The sequence below is a fragment of the Lepidochelys kempii genome, chromosome 12 (assembly GCF_965140265.1).
Source record: "Lepidochelys kempii isolate rLepKem1 chromosome 12, rLepKem1.hap2, whole genome shotgun sequence".
NCBI classification, from domain to species: domain Eukaryota; kingdom Metazoa; phylum Chordata; order Testudines; family Cheloniidae; genus Lepidochelys; species Lepidochelys kempii.
Genome location: NC_133267.1, coordinates 2,887,892 through 2,910,275, shown reverse-complemented (window position 1 = coordinate 2,910,275; position 22,384 = coordinate 2,887,892). Strand labels below are relative to the sequence as shown.

Sequence of the window (22,384 nt, the reverse complement as noted above, 5' to 3'; positions counted from 1 at the left end):
GAAGCTCACAAAAGCTTATGCTCAAATAAATTTGTTAGTCTCTAAGGTGCCACAAGTCCTCCTGTTCTTAGTACATTGTCTGTACTCTACATGCTGCCCCCAATCATTGCCTGCACAGTGACCAAGGGTAAAGTTTTCTAAAGCACATTTTCAGAAGTGACATAAGCACTTGGAAGCCGAAGTCTCACTGCCTCACAGTGAAAGTCAGGAGCCTAAACACCTTTGAAGATCTAGGACTAGATTGCTTTTGAAAATGGGACTCAGGCACTTTTGCACATTTCCCCTTAGTGGTTGGAGCCATCCTATTCCGCTCTCTGCCACTGGCCTGCTGTGTGACCTTGGTAAAGCTCCACTGCCCCACTCACACTGAGTGCAGTATACGCCACTGATACAATGACTGCACAGCATCTGCTCTCAATTACAGCAGTGTCAGTCTGGAGTAGCTCTATGGCAGTGGTCACCAACCAGTCGATTGCGATGGACTGGTCAATCCTCGAGGATCTCCCAGTCGATCGCAATCTCCGGCGGCACAGCAGGGCTGCCGCTAAGACTGCCTGCCCCGGCCCCACACCACTCCCGAAAGCGGTCAGCGCAGCCCCGCGGCCCCAGGGGCGGGGGGGTCTCCCTCCACATGATGCTCCTGCCTACAAGCACCACCCCTTGGCTCCCATTGGCCAGAAACAGGGAGCTGTGGCCAATGGGAGCTGTGGGGGTGGCTTTTGCAGAGAGGAGCACTGCGCGGAGCCATGTGCCGCCTGCCCCAGTCCCGCGACGCTCCTGGAAGCAGTCAGCATGGCCCCGCGGGCCCAGGGGTGGGGGACCTGAGGTCTCCCTCTTTGCTCACTGCCTCTGCCTACAAGCACTGCCCCTGCAGCTCCCATTGGCTGGGAATGGGGAGCTGTGGCAAATGGGAGCTGTGAGGCAGTGCTTGCAAAGAGGGGAAGTGAGCGGAGCCATGTGCTGCCCGCCCCCCGGGGCTGTAGGGGTATGTTGGCCCCTTCTGGAAGAGGCGTGGGGCCAGGGTAGGCAGGGAGCCTGCCTTAGCAGCAGCCACGCTGCGCAACTGACTGGGAGCCACCCCAACCCTGAGCTCTCTACCAGAGCCAGCACCCTGAACCCTTCCTGCATCCCAAACCTCCTCCTGTACCCCAAACCCCATCCCTGACCCCCTCCCAGAGCCAGCACCCTGGACCACCTCATGAACCCAAACACTCTGCCCCAGCCTGTAACCCCCTCTCAGAGCCTGCATCCCATACCCCATCCTGCACCCCAACACTCTGCCCCAGCCTGGAACCCCCTCCAAACTCCCTCCTAGAGCTTGCACCCCTCATCCCCTCCTTCACCCCAGCCTCCTGCCCCAGGCTCAGCCCAGAGTCCCCTCCCACACTGCGAAATCCTCATCCCAGCCCAGAGCCCGCACCCCCTCCCAAACCCTAACCCCCTCTGCCAGCCTGGTGAAAGTGAGTGAGGGCGGGGGACAGCGAGTGATGGTGAAGGTTAGACTCTGGGGTGCCCTTAAATTCAAAAAGTGATTTTGGGCATAAAAAGGTTGGAGACCACTGCTCTATGGTCATAAGTGGCATTATTCCAGACAAACAATGGAGTAACTGAGTATAGAATTTGACTACTTTACTCAGAAAGATTTAGTTTCATATATTTTATTAGAAAGGAGATGTTGGATTTACTCCAGGGCTTACTCAAAAGAGAATGCTGTTTCATTGCTCAGCAAAAAGAACATGTATTGCTGGCATCAGACAGTGAAAACATTCAGAGAATTAGGGCTCCAATTAATTTAAGTGCCTGCTTTTCACATAGCTACACTAGATATAAACAAAAAGGCAAGGACTGTTTTTAAAAGTACATATCTTTAAAATCAAAAAGCCTATTCCAACGTGCCATGTTTGCGGAAGGGTTCATGAATGACACTGTAGAGCAAATTCAGACATGGTATGAGTCAAAGTTGTATGGACAGAATTGCATGGAGTTAACCCATGCTTATGTCTGGTCTGAATTTGGCCCTGTATCCCTAAAAGACCTCTTAGTCTTAGAATCAGTGTGTGACCTGGATTGGCCAATCTATGATTTAATAATCTTGAAACACCACATATGCGAGATGTGCCCAAATCAGCACCTCTCTGAACCGCGCAAATTGCAAATGTATGTTAAGTAGGTGCATAGAATAAATAGCCACATTTCCATTAACACCTGCTATGGAAAGAAAGCTAAATAAATGTAGAGCTAAGTGTCCTAATAATAATACTTTGCTACTAAGTATAAGCTTTTCTTTACAAAGAAGGTCAGTACCATTATCCTCATTTTACAGATGGGGAAATTGAGGCAAAGAGCACTAAAGTAACTTACCTAACTCAGTGATGGAGTTGGGAATAGAACCCAATTCAATAGACTCCCTAATCACTGGACCACACTGCTTGCTAGAAACCAACATGTAGATCTAAGGCAATAGTTTGGATGAGAGCACTTTCTTATCATCCACTGGAAGCCCCCAGTTCAGAAATGACCTTACAATTTGCCCTTCAAATCTAGCTGCAAAACCTGCAAAGCTGACATCCTCAGTACATCCTCAATGTCTTTATTTGTTTATGGTGTGATCCATTCTGGGGGGTGTTCTCAGTCTGCTATCACTTACCACTGGCTCAATAGTGAAAATATTATCAGAGAAGAGCATGGAGTCTCCTTGCATCATTGCCCTGTGGTTCTGGAAGGTGCGGGAGAGAGTGGAAAGGCGCTCTCGCAACATAGGGTCTGCATTGCATTCCTCCAGAAATGGATCAGTCCCATCCTCTTCCTGTGTCTGCAGTTGGTAACAGAGCCTGAAACCAAAGGGAGAGAGACAAACGCAGCAGATAATTTGTTAAATTGGTTAAAAGGGAGACTACAGCAGGTCATACTGAAAGGTGAACTGTCAGACTGGAGGGAAGTTACCAGTGGAGTTCCTCAGGGATCGGTTTTGGGACCAATCTTATTTAATCTTTTTATTACTGACCTCGGCACAAAAAGTGGCAGTGTGCTAATAAAGTTTGTGGATGACACACAGCTGGGAGGTATTGCCAATTTAGAGAAGGACTTATGAGGAGAGACTGAGGGAACTGGGATTGTTTAGTCTACGGAAGAGAAGAATGAGGGGGGATTTGATAGCTGCTTTTAACTACCTGAAAGGTGGATCCAAAGAGGATGGATCTAGACTATTCTCAGTGATAGCAGATGACAGGACAAGGAGTAATGGTCTCAAGTTGCAGTGGGGGAGATTTAGGTTAGATATTAGGAAAAACTTTTTCACTAGGAGGGTGGTGAAACACTGGAATGCGTTACCTAGGGAGGTAGTGGAATCCCCTTCCTTAGAAGTTCTTAAGGTCAGGCTTGACAAAGCCCTGGCTGTGATGATTTAGTTGGGATTGGTCCTGCTCTGGGCAGGGGGTTGGACTAGATGGCCTCCAGAGTCCCTTCCAACTCTGTTATTCTATGATTCTATGATTCTATGACCGGGATATCATACGGGAGGATCTGAATGACCTTGTAAACTGGAATAATAGTAATAGGATGAAATTTAATAGTGAGAAGTGTAAGGTCATGCATTTAGGGATTAATAACAAGAATTTTAGTTATAAACTGGGGACGCATCAATTACAAGTAATGGAGGAGGAGAAGGACCTTGGAGTATTGGTTGATCACAGGATGACTATGAGCCGCCAATGTGATATGGCCATGAAAAAAGCTAATGCGGTCTTGGGATGCATCAGGCAAGGTATTTCCAGTAGAGATAAGGAGGTGTTAGTACCCTTATTCAAGGCACTGATGAGACCTCACCTGGAATACTGTGTTCAGTTCTGGTCTCCCATGTTTAAGAAGGATGAATTCAAACTGGAACAGGTATAGAGAAGGGCTACTAGGATGATCCGAGGAATGGAAAACCTGTCTTATGACAGGAGACTTAAGGAGTTTGGCTTGTTTAGCCTAACCAAAAGAAGGTTGAGGGGAGATATGATTGCTCTCTATAAATATATCAGAGGGATAAATACCGGAGAGGGAGAGGAATTATTTAAACTCAGTACCAATGTGGACACAAGAACAAATGGATATAAACTGGCCATCGGGAAGTTTAGACTTGAAATTAGACGAAGGTTTCTAACCATCAGAGGAGTGAAGTTCTGGAACAGCCTTCCCAGGGAAGCAGTGGGGGCAAAAGACCTATCTGGCTTCAAGATTAAACTCGGTAAGTTTATGGAGGAGATGGTATGATGGGATAACATGATTTTGGCAATTAATTGATCTTTAACTATTCATGGTAAATAGGCCCAATGGCCTGTGATGGGATGTTAGATGTGGTGGGATCTGAGTTACTACAGAGAATTCTTTCCTGGGTATCTGGCTGATGAATCTTGCCCACATGCTCAGGGTTCAGCTGATCGCCATATTTGGGGTCGGGAAGGAATTTTCCTCCAGGGCAGATTGGAAGAGGCCCTGGGGGTTTTTCACCTTCCTCTGTAGCATGGGGGCACGGGTCACTGGCTGGAGGATTCTCTGCTTCTTGAAGTCTTTAAATCATGATTTGAGGACTTCAATAGCTCAGCCATAGGTGAGAGGTTTATTGCAGGAGTGGGTGGGTGAGTTTCTGTGGCTTGCATTGTGCAGGAGGTCAGACTAGATGATCATAGTGGTCCCTTCTGACCTTAATATCTATGAATCTATGAATTTAATAAACAAAGTATTGCTAAAGGCTGTCACTTGAATGCATGGGTGATGGAACTTGCAGTGTGGTGCATGAGGAAGCAACCCACGGCACTACAGAGGAGGTAACTGAATCAACTGGTTTCCACACTGGCATGATGGGGAATTTTTCTCGAAGCTCAGTTGCCAGTAGCCTCTCCATTTGAAGCTGCTGAAGAACAGGATTTTTGAAAGTTAGGACCCCTGAATAACAGTGGGAAAGTCAATGGGACTTGTGTGTCTAAGTTCCTATTGCTCCACAGCTTCTACCAGTTGATGGTACCATGTGGAGTCCACCTACCCCCCCAACCAGTGCTGCATGTGGCAGTCAGGTAGTATACACTTAGCTCAGCACAGCGAAAAAGGCCATTTATCACTGGCAGGGCAACAGCAGCAGTGATCATCAGAGGATAATATTTGGATAAGGACTGGGTGAATTTTCAAAAGCAATTTAGAGGCACAAGTCCCATTGATTTTTCTACCCCTGTTTCAGCTCCCGGTTTTCCCAGGATAAACAGACAAAATGTGGTTTGCCCAATGAAATAATATTTTCCATGTCTATAGCACCTTCCATACCAGGAGCTCCAAGCACTGTGTGAACAGTAAGGAATTAAGCCTGTGAGGTAGGTCTCTCCATTTTACAGATTGAAAAACCGAGGTAGAGAGCTTAAGCGACTTGTCCGAGTTTGCATAATTAGTCTGTGGAGTTAGGAGCAGCACTTAGGAATTCAGCTCCCCTGTTGTATACTTAGAATCATAGAAAATTAGGGTTGGTAGAGACCTCAGGAGGTCATCTAGTCCAATCCCCTGCTCAAAGCAGGACCAACCCCAACTAAATCATCCCAGCCAGGGCTTGGTCAAGCTGGGCCTTAAAAACCTCTAAGGATGGAGATTCCACCACTTTCCTAGGTAACCCATTGCAGTGCTTCACCACCCGCCTAGTGAAATAGTGTTTCCTAATATCCAACCTAGACCTCCCGCACTGCAACTTGAGACTACTGCTCCTTGTTCAGTCATCTGCCACCATTGAGAAGAGCCGATCTCCCTCCTCTTTGGAACCCCCCTTTAGGTAGTTGAAGACTGCTATCAAATCCCCCCTCATTCTTCTCTTCTGCAGACTAAGTAAGCCCAGTTCCCTCAGCCTCTCCTCATAAGTCATGCACCCCAGCCCCCTAATCATTTTTGTTGCCCTCAGCTGGACTCTCTCCAATTTGTCCACATCCTTTCTGTAGTGGAGGCCCCAAAACTGGATGCAATACTCCAGATGTGGCCTCACCAGTGCTGAATAGAGGGGAATAATCACTTCCCTCGATCTGCTGGCAATGCTCCTACTAATGCAGCCCAATATGCAGTCAGCCTTCTTGGAAACAAGAGCACACTGTTGACTCATATCCAGCTTCTCATCCACTGTAATCCCCATGCCCTTTTCTGCAGAACTACCGCTTAGCCAGTCAGTCCCCAGCCTGTAGCAGTGCATGGGATTCTTCCGTCCTAAGTGCAGGACTCTGCACTTGTCCTTGTTAAACCTCATTAGATTTCTTTTATCCCAATCCTCCAATTTGTCTAGGTCACTCTGGACCCTATCGCTACCGACCAGCATATCTACCTCTACCCCCAGCTTAGTGTCATCCACGAACTTGCTGAGGGTGCAGTCCATTCCATCATCCAGATCATTAATGAAGATGTTGAACAAAACTGGCCCCAGGACGGACCCCTGGGGCACTCTGCTTGATACCAGCTGCCAACTAGACATCGAGCCGTTGATCACTATCTGTTGAACCTGACAATCTAGCCTGCTTTCTATCCACCTTAAAGTCCATTAATCCAATCCATACTTTTTTAACTTACTGGCAAGAATATTGTGGGCGACCATATCAAAAGCTTTGCTAAAGTCAAGATATATCATGTCCACCACTTTCTCCATATCCAAGAGCTGTACAGTTATCTCATCATAGAAGGGAATCAGGTTGGTCAGGCATGACTTGCCCTTGGTGAATCCATGTTGACTATTCCTGATCACCTTCCTCTCCTCCAAGTGCTTCAAAATGGATTCCTTGAGGACCTGCTCCATGATTTTTCCAAGGACTGAGGTGAGGCTCAGGCTGAGGTAGTTCCTTGGGTCTCCTTCTTTTTAAAGATGGGCACTATATTTGCCTTTTTCCAATCATCTGGGACCTCCCCTGATCGTCACAAGTTTTCAAAGATAATGGCCAGTGCTCGGCAGTCACATCAGCCAACTCCCTCAGCACCCTCAGTTGCATTAGATCCGGCCCCATGGACTTGTGCATGACCAGCTTTTCTAAATAGTCCTTAACGTGTTCTTTCACCACTGAGGGCTGCTCACCTCCTCCCCATCCTGTGCTGCCCAGTGCAGCAGTCTGGGAGCTGATCTTGTCTGTGAAGACTGAGGCAAAAAAAGCATTGAGTACTTCAGCTTTTTCCACATCATCTGTCAGTAGGTTGCCTCCCCGGTTCAGTAAGGGGCCCACACTTTCCCTGACCATCTTCTTGTTGCTAACATACCTGTAGAAACCTTTCTTGTTACCCTTCACATCCCCTGCTAGCTGCAACTCCAGGTGTGCTTTGGCCTTCCTGATTACACCCCTGCACACTCAAACCATATTTTTATTCTCCCCCCTAATCATCTGTCCAAGTTTCCACTTCTTGTAAGCTTCCCTTTTGAGTTTAAGCTCACAGAAGATTTCTCTGTTAAGCCAAGCTGGTCGCCTGCCATATTTGCTATTCTATGTTATTGCTATACTTAAACTACTAGACCTGCCTTCCTGCCATATGCGCTTGCTCACAAATGCATGGGTTGTTTAACTCTCCTTACCTAACTGCAGGAACACAAGAACAAAATTTTAAAATATATTTTTGGCTAGAGCAGGGGAGGGTTGGAGAAAAAGAAGAGGCGGCTCCCTCCCCTTCGCCATAGATGGTGACCCTGCTTCCACAGCTGGTCAGCAAACATTTGTTTCATGGAGTAAAACTCTCTGGGCTGGGCTGGGGAAAGCTTAACACTCCATCTCTCCGTAGCAAGTCTCTTCCTGCTTGGAATATTGCTGTGTCCAATCAAAGAGGTGCTGCATTCCCACTTTCCTAGCTAGAAGCAGCCACAAGGTGACAATTCTGTGGGAGAGAGTGCAAGGCACGACATGTAACAAAATGGGCAGGGAAATGAAAGCAGAAGGACAGTGATTATTGCACTTCCAAAGTCAAATACAATTACAAAGACAGTTCGCTCATGGTTAGTGCTAACTTCACATAGACAAAGCCTCAGGCGGACCCTGTCACCAATACCAGTGCTGAAAATATCCCTTGGACTAGCTCTGCATTTAGTTCAATAGGAAAATTCTATCTATAGTTGTTCTAAAATGCTGCGTATCAGGATAGCTTCCTGCCACAAAATTCAGGGCCCCTGATCCCAACCTGTATCACCATGTGATAATTCCAAGACTCCTTCCCAGAACAGTCCCAGGACATAGGTAGCAATAGAGAGCTGGTTGAACAGATAAGTGGCCAGTCCTTTGCTTTTCCTTGTGTTCCAGGATGCAAGGTTTCCTGGGCGTGGTGATGCACCAACCCCCAGCTTCCTCCACAATAGGGTTGCCAACTTTCTAATTGCACAAAACCGAACACCCCAGCCCTGCCCTTTCCCTGAGGCCCTGCACCCTTCCCCACCTCTTCTCCGAGCCCTCCCCACCACTACATTCCCCCTCCCTTGGTGGCTCACTCTCATAGAATCATAGAATATCAGAGTTGGAAGGGACCTCAGGAGGTCATCTAGTCCAACCCCCTGCTCAAAGCAGGACCAATCCCTTCACCCTCACTCACTTTCACTGGGCTGGGGGAGGGGGTTGGGGTGTGGGAAGGAGTAAGGGCTCTAACTGGGGGTGCAGCTCTGGGGTAGGGTTGGGGATGAGGGATTTGGGGTGCAGGAGGGGGCTCCAGGCTGGGGCCGAGGTATTTGGAGTGTGGGAGGGGGCTGCGGGTTGAGGCAGGGGGGTGGGGTGTAGAAGGGAGTATGGGCTCTGGTCTGGGGGTGTGGGTTCTGGGGTGGGGCTGGGGATGAGGAGTTTGGAGGACAGGAGGGAGCTCCAAGCTGGGGGGGGGGGCTGAGGGATTTGGAGTGTGGAAGGGGGCTGTGGGTTGAGGCAGGGGGCTGGGTGTGGGAGGGGATATGGACTCTGGGGTGGGGCCGGGGATGAGGGGTTTGGGGTGCAGGAGGGGGATCCATGTCAGGGGGGACTCAGGGCTGGGGCAGGGGGTTGGGATGCAGGCTTACCTTGGGCAGTTCATGGTTAGCGACGCAGTGGGGGTGCTAAGGCAGATTCCCTGCCTGTCCTGGCAGTGCGCTGCACCCTGGAAGCAGCCAGCAGGTCCGGCTCCTAGGCAGGGGGGCCAGGAGGCTCTGCGCACTGCTCTCGCCCACAGGCACCACCCCCCTAGTTCCCATTGGCCGCAGTTCCTGGCCGATGGGAATGCGGAGCTGGTGCTCAGGGTGGGGGCAGCATGTGGAGCCCCATAGCCCCCTCACCTAGAAGCCGGACCTACTTGCCACTTCCGGGGTGCAGCGCGGTGCCAGGACAGGCAGGGACTAGCCTGCCTTAGCCCTGCAGCTCTGCCAACAAGACTTTTACAGGCCCAGTCAGTGGGGCTGACCGGAGCCACCAGGGTCCCTTTTCGACTAGGTGTTCCCATCGAAAACCAGACACCTGGCAACCCTACTCCACAAACACCCCTTTCTCCATTCTGGGTGCTCCACTGAACCTGCAGCTGGCACGGGAGAGAATTCGGACCAGGTGGAGTATAGAAGATGCATGCTCAACCTTTGGCCTTGTAGACAGATGAGGTGAATGAAATGGCTTCACCGGGGCTGCTGATTGGCTTGAACTAGCCCTGCACCCAAATCTGTTTAACTCCTGATATTTGGGTTCCATACAGTTGGCTGATCTCAGTGTGTGCTCAGGGAGCTCAAGACTGCAGTTCAATATCCCAAATAGCATGTGTTTTGGCCTGAATTAAGTTGGCAGCTGGGCAGCAGTTCAGAGCACTTGATGAGAGGTCTGTAGGGCAGGTTGCCTGTACCTGGTAAGGTATGGGTTAGGGTTCTCATCTTTGGGAGACCCAAGTTGATCTTTGAAGATGGGGGAACAGGCGCGTGTGCAGGGGGAGCAAGCAGGGGCACTGGCCCCCCAATAATCCTCAGGGGCACAGAACTTCTCTGGCTCCAGGGCCACAGAGGCAGGGAAGATTGAGTTCCTGCCAGGACCAGGAGAGGGGCAGGGTGGAGGGAGGGAAGATCATGTTTGGGCCGGGGCCAGGTCGGGGGATAGCAAGCTTCTGTGCCCCTCCAAAGGGGTCAAATTTAAATTCCTGTGAATGCCCCTGTGGGAGAATCACAGCAAACAGGGGAGTGTTGTACTGTAGGGATGTGCTAGGAGTCTGATGGCATAGCCGCTTGCCATGTACCTAGGGCCATCCCACTGGGCTCACCACTAGTAGGAAGCAAACAATCCAGAATGGAATCTTGAACTGGAAGTTATCAGAAAATCAAATACAAAATCCTGGTTGGGTAAGGCTACAGGGAAACCTTGCCTTTCCTAGAGGGGGCCTGCTGGGGATGGAGGAACATAAAGGGGTACAGAAGAAATCAGGGAGGGAGATACAAACAGATTATCTCATTAGATTTTCCTTTGGAACACTGAGTTTGCACAGAAGTCATATACTATGTAATTAAACACAGAGAACAGTGGAAAACTAGTTATGCCCTTTAAGGCATGGCTGACCTAATTATATTGATCTTTATTTGCTCAGAAGTCTTTAAAAACTTGGCTCCAGTCTAAGGCACTTCTCTGATCATCATTGGGCTAAAGTGTAGCTTTTTGACACTTATTTCCATCCAAGTATGAAAAGCTACAGACAAGATCCCCAAATCACCTAGTCTTTTCAGTGCAATTCCCAAATTCACCTCTGAAACTGTTAAGTGCAACCATTAGTGTGGACATATGACAACAGCTGTCCCACAGTGAAGAAAGTCCCCCTCCCCCTCTATTTTATCCCAGATGAGATCTTTGTCCCATGCTCACCTATGCAGGACTTTCCCCTCATGCTGGCCCCATGATCTCAGGATGTTTTTGCTGGCCATATGTCCTTGCCATTTTTCTTTGTCTCCTGCTGCACTGTTGTTCTGTGCTAGCAACTCTCACTGCTACTAGAATGAAATTCCATGCAAACACAGGGAGCAAGCCTACAAGCAGCTGAAGACTAGTTACTCTCCCAGCATACTTCTCATACACACTTACACTTTTCTGCCATGACCTCATATCTGCAAAGGGAAGTGAAATCTCGGGTGCTGAGTATGCGTGCAGGGAGGATATCCCTAACTCCAGAGTTCTGAGAGAGAAACCCACACACACTCCACTCCCACCTCTCTTTGGCCTTCTTTTAAAGTTTGTGATATGATTGAGGACCTAGATATCATACAAAATACCCACAAAGGACCAGGAAAGGCTGTCTGGCTGTTCTGTCAGGGAAAGTGTGAGGGAACCCCAGATGGAGCCCACAGAGACAAAACCCACACAACTCCCAGATATCCTTCTATGGCCACCAGCCAGCCTTTGCTCCCCTCCCCTCCCATCAACAGAGGGGTGCACGTGGCCCTAAGCTATTTGATATGTGCAAACAAATGCTGTTGGCAAGTGCAAAACCTAGAGCTCCCAAAAGTGCCCAGTTCTGCGGATGCCAAAGAACAGGCTACATCGAGACTTTGAAAAGCCCTTTTGTCCATTTGTTTGCTATGACATTTGAAGAATGAGTCTCTGATGCCCTCAGCAGGGGATGGTAACAGCACAAACATCCCCAGGTCACTGCTGCAGGCTGAACCACGTTTTTTCCCACATGTTAAGTCTGGGCGTTCTACAGCTATACATTCTCACTGACAGGAGAAGAGTGTTCCAAAAAAGTGCCAAGCCCTAAAATTAGCCTTCCTATGGAGTGCGAGCAGTCTGACAGGCAAGAGGGTCCCAGGGAACAAGAATGGCTATGGTTAGGAAAGAGGTTCCTCATTGGTAGAGATGTTTTTTAGACATTGGCTTTGTCATTGCTAACATTTTATGGTAAAAATGTGCAGTAATTTCAATATGGGAAACCATCCAACCATGGCGTTCATTGGGTGATAAACAGAAAGGCTATATGAGAGGTGGGGTTAGGAGGGAAAATGCTGAGAACCACTGCCCTAGAGGCCAATGGAGCATTTCTAGCCTTGGGTGGTTAGAGTGAAATTTAATTTGCCGTAATCCACTCAAGAACAGGAAAGACTGAACATGGGCTTTAGTCAAGATTGAGTGTCATATTGAAAACAATCTATCTTTCAAATTAACCTTAGCTTCTGTTGTTCCTCCTCTTCTTGAGTAACAAAGACCTTCCACTGGAAGCGTGCTATGATGTCACTTCGGTTGTGTATAAGCACCGATCTTTGGTTTGCTAAAGTAACGTATGTCTTCTCAATCATCAAGGAGTTCTTGTCCAGTCTGACATTGACGTCTATGGCCGCTCCATACAAACTTATGTGGATATCCTCACCTAGAACAGAGCAAAGGACAGAAACTCAGTGGTCTTTTCTAAGTGAATTTTTTGCTTAGGGCAATACATCAATATGGAAGGATCTATAATGAAATAAACTGATATATTTAACATATCCTCATGGCAGATATGGCCAAGAGCAATGTGGATTCAGCTCTTACCACTGGATGTACTCATGTTCTCTTTCCAAGGAAGAGTACACAGCGATGGTACACTGGGACTGCAATGAGTGAGACTGCAGTTCTGGAGTTCTATGGAGATGCCCACTCCTCAGGCTGCTAATAGTGTAGGGTGGGATTTTCAAAGGTGTGTTGGTGATTTAGGCACACACGTTCTATTGAAAGTCCATGGGATCTGTGCTCCTAAATCAGTTGGGTGCTTTTGAAAAGTCCCACCTTAGACACCACTTGCTCGGGGCCTTCTGTGTACTTCATGGATCAGAGCTGATCACCGCAATGCCCCCCTTCCTGATCACCTTACACTGACAGGACCTGGGACACACGGTGGTTCAGACTGACAGGTGGAGAGAGAATCCAAAATGAAGTGAGACACAGCAAGCCAGAGCCTCTTTTGGGCTCTCTGTTTGCTGTAGTGTTATGAGAAGGACAATGACAGGTTGACTTGAACACAGTGAACTGAGGCTCTGTGGAGTGTGGCCATGGACAGGGGCTGGCACCCAGCATGCCTACTACAGTCCCGCTCGAGCATTGCTGTTGCCCTGCTATTGTTGCTTACCCCAAGTGTGCAGTTGCATGCTGAATGTGCTCACAGCTATTTTAATAAAACTAGTCAGGAAATTTTTACCTTCAACTAGTTCTAACCTGTTCCTCCCTATCTGCCAAGTGGAGATGGCTGCTGACTGCCCAGAACAATGGATAATGCATGATAATGCCATGTTCTGAGAACCTGCCAGCACTTTTAAAGACACAGCGAGGGCTCCTGCCTATAACACGACTGACACCAGCATTTTGAAAGTTGCCCATCTGACAGTTTCCAGCAAGGCGGCTGCAGGGACATGCATGAAATCAGACTGTGGCTCTGAGGCATTAGCACACACTCCTGTTTGCATACAAGTGATGGGTCCTGTGGGAGGAAGCAACCACCAAGAAAAATACATTTACTTGCCATACAAGCATGTAAGTCCAGGCCCACCTCTACTTTCTACCTAGAAATGACCTTTCTAAATCTCTCTCTGTGCAGAGACAAGGTCCAAAGGCTGGCCTCCAAGCACAGCCTGAGCAGCCAGGCCACATGCTGGAGCATTCCTCTCAATCAGGCCACATAATCCCCACTACCTCCTGGCAGCAGCGTCTACTCCAGCTGGAAAGCAGAAGTGGCGTCTGCTGCTCCTCGTGACCCAGAACACAGTAGATGGGAGGGCGGCCAGTGAATGGTCCTGCCCACAAATGCTTGCTGGATAACAGCACACAGAGAACACTGACCATACTGCACTCCTGGCACAAAGTGAGTGTGCTTGTCCTGCCTGGAGTGCCCCAAACCCTGGCCCAGGCACTGTGCAGCACAATGACACTGGTTCTGGTACAAGGGGGTCCCTCCATGGCCCCAGGGAATGGAGCCACATGAGAGTGTGCCCTGCTTCTAGTCACCCCAGTGTGTGTGTGGAAGGCATGTCTGGTCTCTCTCTGTCTTAAGTTTACCCATCAGAACTGCTCGATGTCTGGAACTCTCAAGTGGCTTTAACATCCACCCCAAACCCTGCGTGCACTTTGAGTCCTAGCAACAAGCAGGCTAAATGTTCTGGCTGCTGCTGATTTTTCCAGGGCATGGACCATTAGTCAAACCAGATAAAGACTTACATGCATTGCAAACCTCTCCTGAAATGTGGATTAAATGTAGGAGAAGTCTTGATTTCACAGGACAGGTCAAATAGTGCTCAGGTGTTGCCTAGGCCTTGGTGAGTGGGTAATTGCCTCTCCATGTTCATGCAAACTTTATCTTCTCTGCTGACGATGCTCACAAGGCTTTAGTGCCAACTGCAATGGTGCTTTTGTGATACAGACATCTGAGTCTAACTGCTGGAGAGAGGATGATTCTCCACTGAGGATCTGGCTTGCATAACAGACAATCTATCGCAGAAAACGAGTGGATTGCTATTGAGAAGAGTCTAAGTGGCTGACATTTTTTAAAGTGAGCATGCCCAATTAGCACCAGGTCCCTGATGTATGCTCACAAGTTGGGGGATGGAGCACACCAAGGTACAGACGACATGTGCACCAGGCTTTGTGTACAGGACCTGGACACATGTCAAAAGCTTTCATGGGGGACCAGATACTCTGCTGGTATAAATCATCAGTGTCGCTCCACAGAAGTCAACAGACCCACGTCCAATTACACTAGCTGAGGCTCTGTGCCACGATTTTGTGCCTTCTCTTTTCAAAGTGTTGGCCTGGGTAAAATGTGTTAGGGATTCCACTGAAAGCTCTGGGGCTTTTGCTGCAAGAAGAGGAGATGCATTTGAAAGCATATTCAATATATAGATCCACGAATAGCTTAATATGCAATAGAGAGCCCAGATCCCAGTGAGTCAGCAGTATGCTGTGGATTTCACTGCGAGGCAGATGAATTGACACCAGGCATGGAGCTGTCAGGGTTAGCTGAGGGCAGTTGCAGGCTTCATGTCTTCAGCAGCAAATTAGATGTGACATTTCATTTAGGACTCTTTGTATCTTAATATATAAGAAAAATAAATCTCTTGACTGTAACAGTGGTTGAGAATTTCAGTTGACAGGGTAGATTTCTGCAGTTTAGTAGCTTGGGATGTTTTGTAGCCATCAAACCACATGCTTACTGAAACTGGACATGTCAGCCCTATTCTTTTTTACAGAATACATCCTTATTACGGGGACTGTCAATCATCTTACCCTTAGATACTGTTAAATAAATTATTTACATAGCGGCAGGACAAATAAAAGACAATCTCACTCTACAGCCAGTTAGGAAACCCTAAACTGGAAATGTAAATCAAAAGGGACTTTTAATACATTAGCAAAGCACAGTAACTGGAGCGTGGGGCTTTCGAAAGGTATTTTGACACAGCAGGCACCAAGGTATGTTTGGAGTTTGCATTTATCTGCAAGCCTATGGACACATAGAATTTAGCATATCATGGTACCTTTTTTCCTTCTCAAATAAGAGATTGAGCCAGCTAATTATCTTTCCTATGCCATAGGAAACAACTGAATGTGTAAAATAAACAAGGTGATACAGAATTCCAGAGAACTCTAGTAATACAGGAAATGCCATCCCGAACTACTAGATGTAAGAATTTTCAGAACATCTCTCTTCATACTGATCTTACAACAGAGTCAAAGCACCTTGTTTATCTGAATGCCTATTTCGATGAATGGGTGAGAAAACTATTCGACAAACTTCCAAAATTAACTTGGGATTTTTATTAAATCTGCAGCCAATATTTCATCATCAACTACTCCAGATGTTAAGGGAGGATAAACAGAGTGATTAGACAGACATATTGAATAATATGCTGCATGTTTTTCTCATCTTCATTGATATGTATTGCTCCTTTATTCCTTACCACCTTTGTTTTGCTGGGATTTGTAATGAGAATCTCTTAAGAAGCTAACATGAGCAGATGTCTAAAGTTTTGAATGCCTAGGAAATATGGAAATTCAGATTTAACTCTTTTTGTCCCGGCTTTCAAAGGTTCAATCGGGCTTTGCTATCACCTCTTTAAGCAATAAATGCAGTTGAAGATTTACAGGTATGAGAAAGTCCTCATAATTCATTACTGGAAATGCAAGTAAAAATTATAGCCTGTCACTCAGATGGGCATTAATATGGCTCCATATCTGTCTTGTTTGGTACTTATATGGCCACAGTTACCACAGTATGTTAGCAGAGTATGTGAATCTGATGAGGTTCAACAAGAACAAGTGCAGAGTCCTGCACTTAGGAAGGAAGAATCCCATGCACTGCTACAGGCTGGGGACCAACTGGCTAAGCAGCAGTTTTGCAGAAAAGGACCTGGCAATAACAGTGGATGAGAATGTGGATACGAGTCAGCAGTGTGCCCTCATTGCCGAAAAGGCCAACGGCATATTGGGCTGTAGTAGTAGCAGCATTGCCAGCAGATCGAGGGCCGTGATCGTTCCCCTCTGTTCGGCACTGGTGAGGCTACATATGGAGTATTGCGTCCAGTTTTGGTCCCCCCAATACAGAAAGGATGTGGACAAATTGGAGAGAGTCCAGCGGAGGGCAACGAAAATGATCAGAGGGATGGGGCACATGACTTACGAGGAGAGGCTGAGGGAACTGGGGTTATTTAGTCTGCAGAAGAAAAGAGTGATGGGGGATTTGGGGGATTTGATAGCAGCCTTCAACTACTTGAAGGGAGGTTCCAAAGAGGATAGAACTCGGCTGTTCTCAATGGTGGCAGATGACCGAACAAGGAGCAAGGGTCTCAAGTTGCAGTGGGGGAGGTCTAGGTTGTATATTAGGAAACACTATTTCACTAGGAGGGTGGTGAAGCACTGGAATGGGTTACCTAGGGAGGTGGTGGAATCTCCATCCTTAGAGGTTTTTAAGGCCCAGCTTGACCAAGCCCTGGCTGGGATGATTTAGTTGGTGTTGGTCCTGTCATGAGTAGGGGGTTGGACTAGATGACCTCCTGATGTCTCTTCCAACCCTAATATTCTATGACTCTACCTCACAAGCATTAATGTATTTTTATCCTCTATACTCCCTGTTGTACAGACGGGGAACTAAGGCACAGAGAGTGACTTGCCCATGATTACGCAGGGAGTCTGTGGCAAAATGGAGAAGAGAACCCAGCTCTCCCAAACCTACACCTTATCCACTGGACCATCCCTGGAGTCACCAGCAGGTAATACTCAAGAATGAGGCACTTGGTCCTTCTCACTTCCAGGGAGACTAACTGCATTGCCTCAGCGATCTACTTGATCTTCACTGGGCTGAGGAGAGGCCATATGTAAGCTCCCATACTCAAATTTCCTTCATGGTAGTACACCAGTTACAGTTCTTGAAGTGAGAGACTTCTACGTGCAGGTAATTTCAATATTGTTCCCACCAGCCTGTATCCAGGAGCCTCTTCTGGACATTGTTAAATCACTGCTTTATTTATGCTGGCCTTCAGCAATTGTTCATTTATAAAAGTCATCCCTTAATAATTGCCACTGATGAAATCTACAGTTTTAAAGAATTGTTTTTCAGACTGGAACGAAAGCTCAGGACATTCTTCAATTTATTACTTGTATTACAGTAGTATCCAGGCGCTCGCCTTGGACCAGAATCCCTGTGCAGACGCAGAATAAACAAATGGTCCCTGCCTGCAAAAGCTCACAAGCTAAGTAGAAGACAAGAGACACCAGCTGGAGACAGACTGATGTGGGAGTACAAGGAAGCAATGAAACAATACTGGTCAACAGGATAAGCTGTGTTGTCCTCAGGCAGCTCTCTGATCTAAGTGCTATGCTCCAAATGGTTTTTGGGACAGGCAAAGCAGTGCCCCCAATCTCAGCCCTTTCTTTAACTGGGTGGACAAAAGGGGCCCATCAGTTGCTCTGCACCACCCTTGGGGAGCATAGACGAGTTAGATGTCTCCTGCAATCATACATTGTGTCACTGGAATTACTGGGAGTCATGGAACAGGCTTCACTACAAATGGAAGCAAAGTGGAGGAATCTCTCAGAATATATTTGAGGAAGAGCCCAGCGCTATCAGAGAATGAGGAAGCTCTGAAAGACGTGGCTGCAGTATATACAGGATGATGGTGCCTATTTTTAACCATTATTGATGTTGTGATAATGATGAGCTATGGTACCCGCCTGGCTGAAATATAAATTTTGGCAGAAAAAATTAATTAAATGCAATGCCAACACTCAGATTTTAAGTGAACAATGGTCCCACAGCAAACAGAACTCAGCTCTTGCATAGAGAGGCCCAGTTTCACAGCTAACACTCCTCCACTGAAATCAATGGAGATTTGCTTACTGCACCAGGAACACACTTCGCACATAGTTATTGTGCTCTTCGCTATTACACAGAGCTGTGCACATACAGGTGAGTGAGTTACTGTTGCTCTGCAAACCGGGTTGGGCATCTCCAGACCTTAGGGAACGAAAGCCCTAATCCTAGTGTTGCATTAACAGGTTTTTCTTGCTTTCTGAGCTAGAAAGTTGTGCCAACAGATATCTAAAATCAGACTCAAACATAATTCTCCCCCATGTACCCTTACAGTGACAGATAATCTGTCTCAATACACAGGGCCATGGAGAGAGACAGTGGTTCCCAGCCAACTCTGTAACAAGTAGAACAGCCCCATCTAAAACAGCAGAAAAATCACTACTGTAACTAGCTCTAGAAATCAAAAATGTGTGGACAGAAACATTAAAGAAATTAACTAGTGATTCAAAAGAGGTCACTGCTCAGAAATTAGACTGTCCAAGCCCCTGAGACTGGTTCAGGTAACTACTGTAAATCTATCTGATATCAAAAGAATCAAGAATTGCATTAAAATGAACAAACAGGGACTTGTATATCCATCAGCATATATAGATGTGGTCAGCAGAAGCTCACAGTTTGCCTCTGTGAATTTAGTATCACAGTGACATCTATTCTGTATATAGGAAAATGATCCAGTTCCAACAGGTATTCGGGGTGTGAGTGCAAAGTTTTTAATGAACCCACTGTACATTGAAATGAGCCCTAAACAGTAGAAGAGCTTTATCAGCAGTAAACCCCACACATTATAAAGAAAGCTAAAGCACAAGGTCCCGATAACCTCCAGATTTTCACTACTAAATCCCTGCCTGCTATGATTCACCACCATGATCTGTACTGTGGAGACAAGCCATTTTGTTCTTCCCATTCCTTCATGGCACCACTGGCACAGAAGGAAAGGCCAGCCTATTGGTACAGAAATGACGGGCAATGCAACACTCTCACACTCACCGTGTAACCTCAGCTTTCAACAATGGACACTCACATGACTGGAGTACTGTCATGGATGGTTATAAACTGTTCAGGAAGGACAGGCAGGGCAGAAAAGGTGGGGGAGTAGCACTGTAAGAGAGCAGTATGACTGCTCAGAGCTCCGGTACGAAACTGCAGAAAAACCTGAGAGTCTCTGGATTAAGTTTAGAAGTGTGAGTAACAGAAGTGATGTAGTGGTGGGAGTCTGCTATAGACCACCGGACCAGGGGGATGAGGTGGATGAGGCTTTCTTCCAGCAGCTCGCGGAAGCTACTAGATCGCATGCCCTGGTTCTCATGGGTGACTTTAATTTTCCTGATATCTGCTGGGAGAGCAATACAGCGGTGCATAGACAATCCAGGAAGTTTTTGGAAAGCGTAGGGGACAATTTCCTGGTGCAAGTGCTAGAGGAGCCAACTGGGGGGGAGCTTTTCTTGACCTGCTGCTCACAAACCAGGAAGAATTAGTGGGGTAAGCAAAAGTGGATGGGAATCTGGGAGGCAGTGACCATGAGTTGGTTGAGTTCAGGATCCTGACACAGGGAAGAAAGGTAAGCAGCAGGATACGGACCCTGGACTTCAGGAAAGCAGACTTCGACTCCCTCAGGGAACGGATGGGTAGGATCCCCTGGGGGACTAACATGAAGGGGAAAGGAGTCCAGGAGAGCTGGCTGTATTTTAAAGAATCCTTATTGAGGTTACAGGGACAAACCATCCCAATGTGTTGAAAGAATAGTAAATATGGCAGGCGACCAGCTTGGCTTAACGGTGAAATCCTAGCGGATCTTAAGCATAAAAAAGAAGCTTACAAGAAGTGGAAGGTTGGACATATGACCAGGGAGGAGTATAAAAATATTGCTCGGGCATGTAGGAATGAAATTAGGAGGGCCAAATCGCACCTGGAGCTGCAGCTAGCGAGAGATGTTAAGAGTAACAAGAAGGGTTTCTTCAGGTATGTTGGCAACAAGAAGAAAGCCAAGGAAAGTGTGGGCTCCTTAATGAATGAGGGAGGCAACCTAGTGACAGAGGATGTGGAAAAAGCTAATGTACTCAATGCTTTTTTTGCCTCTGTCTTCACGAACAAGGTCAGCTCCCAGACTGCTGCACTGGGCATCACAACATGGGGAATAGATGGCCAGCCCTCTGTGGAGAAAGAGGTGGTTAGGGACTATTTTAGAAAAGTTGGACGTGCACAAGTCCATGGGGCCGGACGAGTTGCATCCGAGAGTGCTAAAGGAACTGGCGGCTGTGATTGCAGAGCCATTGGCCATTATCTTTGAAAACTCGTGGCGAACGGGGGAAGTCCCAGATGACTGGAAAAAGGCTAATGTAGTGCCAATCTTTAAAAAAGGGAAGAAGGAGGATCCTGGGAACTACAGGCCAGTCAGCCTCACCTCAGTCCCTGGAAAAATCATGGAGCAGGTCCTCAAAGAATCAATCCTGAAGCACTTACATGAGAGGAAAGTGATCAGGAACAGTCAGCATGGATTCACCAAGGGAAGGTCATGCCTGACTAATCTAATCGCCTTCTATGATGAGATTACTGGTTCTGTGGATGAAGGGAAAGCAGTGGATGTATTGTATCTTGACTTTAGCAAAGCTTTTGACACTGTCTCCCACAGTATTCTTGTCAGCAAGTTAAAGAAGTATAGGCTGGATGAATGCACTATAAGGTGGGTAGAAAGTTGGCTAGATTGTCGGGCTCAACGGGTAGTGATCAATGGCTCCATGTCTAGTTGGCAGCTGGTGTCAAGTGGAGTGCCCCAGGGGTCGGTCCTGGGGCCGGTTTTGTTCAATATCTTCATAAATGATCTGGAGAATGGTGTGGATTGCACTCTCAGCAAATTTGCGGATGATACTAAACTGGGAGGAGTGGGACCTAGACAAATTGGGCCAAAATAAATCTGATGAGGTTCAATAAGGATACGTGCAGGGTCCTGCCCTTAGGACGGAAGAACCCAATGCACAGCTACAGACTAGGGACCGAATGGCTCGACAGCAGTTCTGCGGAAAAGGACCTAGGGGTGACAATCGACGAGAAGCTGGATATGAGTCGACAGTGTGCCCTTGTTGCCAAGAAGGCCAATGGCATTTTGGGATGTATAAATAGGGGCATAGCGAGCAGATCGAGGGACGTGATCGTCCCCCTCTATTCGACATTGGTGAGGCCTCATCTGGAGTACTGTGTCCAGTTTTGGGCCCCACACCACAAGAAGGATGTGGATAAATTGGAAAGAGTCCAGCGAAGGGCAACAAAAATGATTAGGTTTCTGGAACACATGACTTATGAGGAGAGGCTGAGGGAACTGGGATTGTTTAGTCTGCAGAAAGAGAAGAATAAGGGGGGATTTGATAGCTGCTTTCAACTACCTGAGAGGTGGTTCCAGAGAGGATGGTTCTAGACTATTCTCAGTGGTGGAAGAGGACAGGACAAGGAGTAATGGTCTCAAGTTGCAGTGGGGGAGGTTTAGGTTGGATATTAGGAAAAACTTTTTCACTAGGAGGGTGGTGAAACACTGGAATGCGTTGCCTAGGGAGGTGGTGGAATCTCCTTCCTTAGAAGTTTTTAAGGTCATGCTTGACAAAGCACTGGCTGGGATGATTTAATTGGGGATGGGTCCTGCTTTTGAGCAGGGGGTTGGACTAGATGACCTCCTGAGGTCCCTTCCAACCCTGATATTCTATGACACTGACATTGCTAGACATTGCTTTTTACTTAGTTTTACTTTGTGTAATGACACATCCACTCCCAGTCCTTATTCAAGCCTAAGTTAATTGTAACCAGTTTGCAAATTAATTCCAATTCAGCAGTCGCTGCTTGGAGTTTGTTTCTGAAGTTTTTTTGCTGAAGAATTGCCACTTTTAGGTCTGTAATCGAGTGACCAAAGAGATTGACGTGTTCTCCGACTGATTTTTGAATGTTATAATTCTTGACGTCTGATTTGTGTCCATTTATTCTTTTACGTAGAGACTGTCCAGTTTGGCCAATGTACATGGCAGAGGGGCATTGCTGGCAATGCCACATATATCACATTGGTAGATGTGCATATATCACATATATCAGATGTGGCATATATCACATTGGTAGATGTGCAGGTGAATGA

General features: G+C 47.2%; 1 protein-coding gene across 1 annotated transcript in view; it reads right to left on the bottom strand.

The window, feature by feature from the left end:
- Positions 1 to 22,384, bottom strand: part of HYDIN (HYDIN axonemal central pair apparatus protein) — a 427,037-nt gene that overhangs the window by 294,312 nt on the left and 110,341 nt on the right. Inside the window, exons 8-9 of the mRNA XM_073307159.1 lie at positions 12,108 to 12,309; positions 2,648 to 2,831 (exon numbers count right to left, since the gene is read on the bottom strand). Of these exons, the coding sequence (XP_073163260.1) occupies positions 2,648 to 2,831; positions 12,108 to 12,309 (386 nt within the window). The remainder of the gene's footprint in view (positions 1 to 2,647; positions 2,832 to 12,107; positions 12,310 to 22,384) is intronic.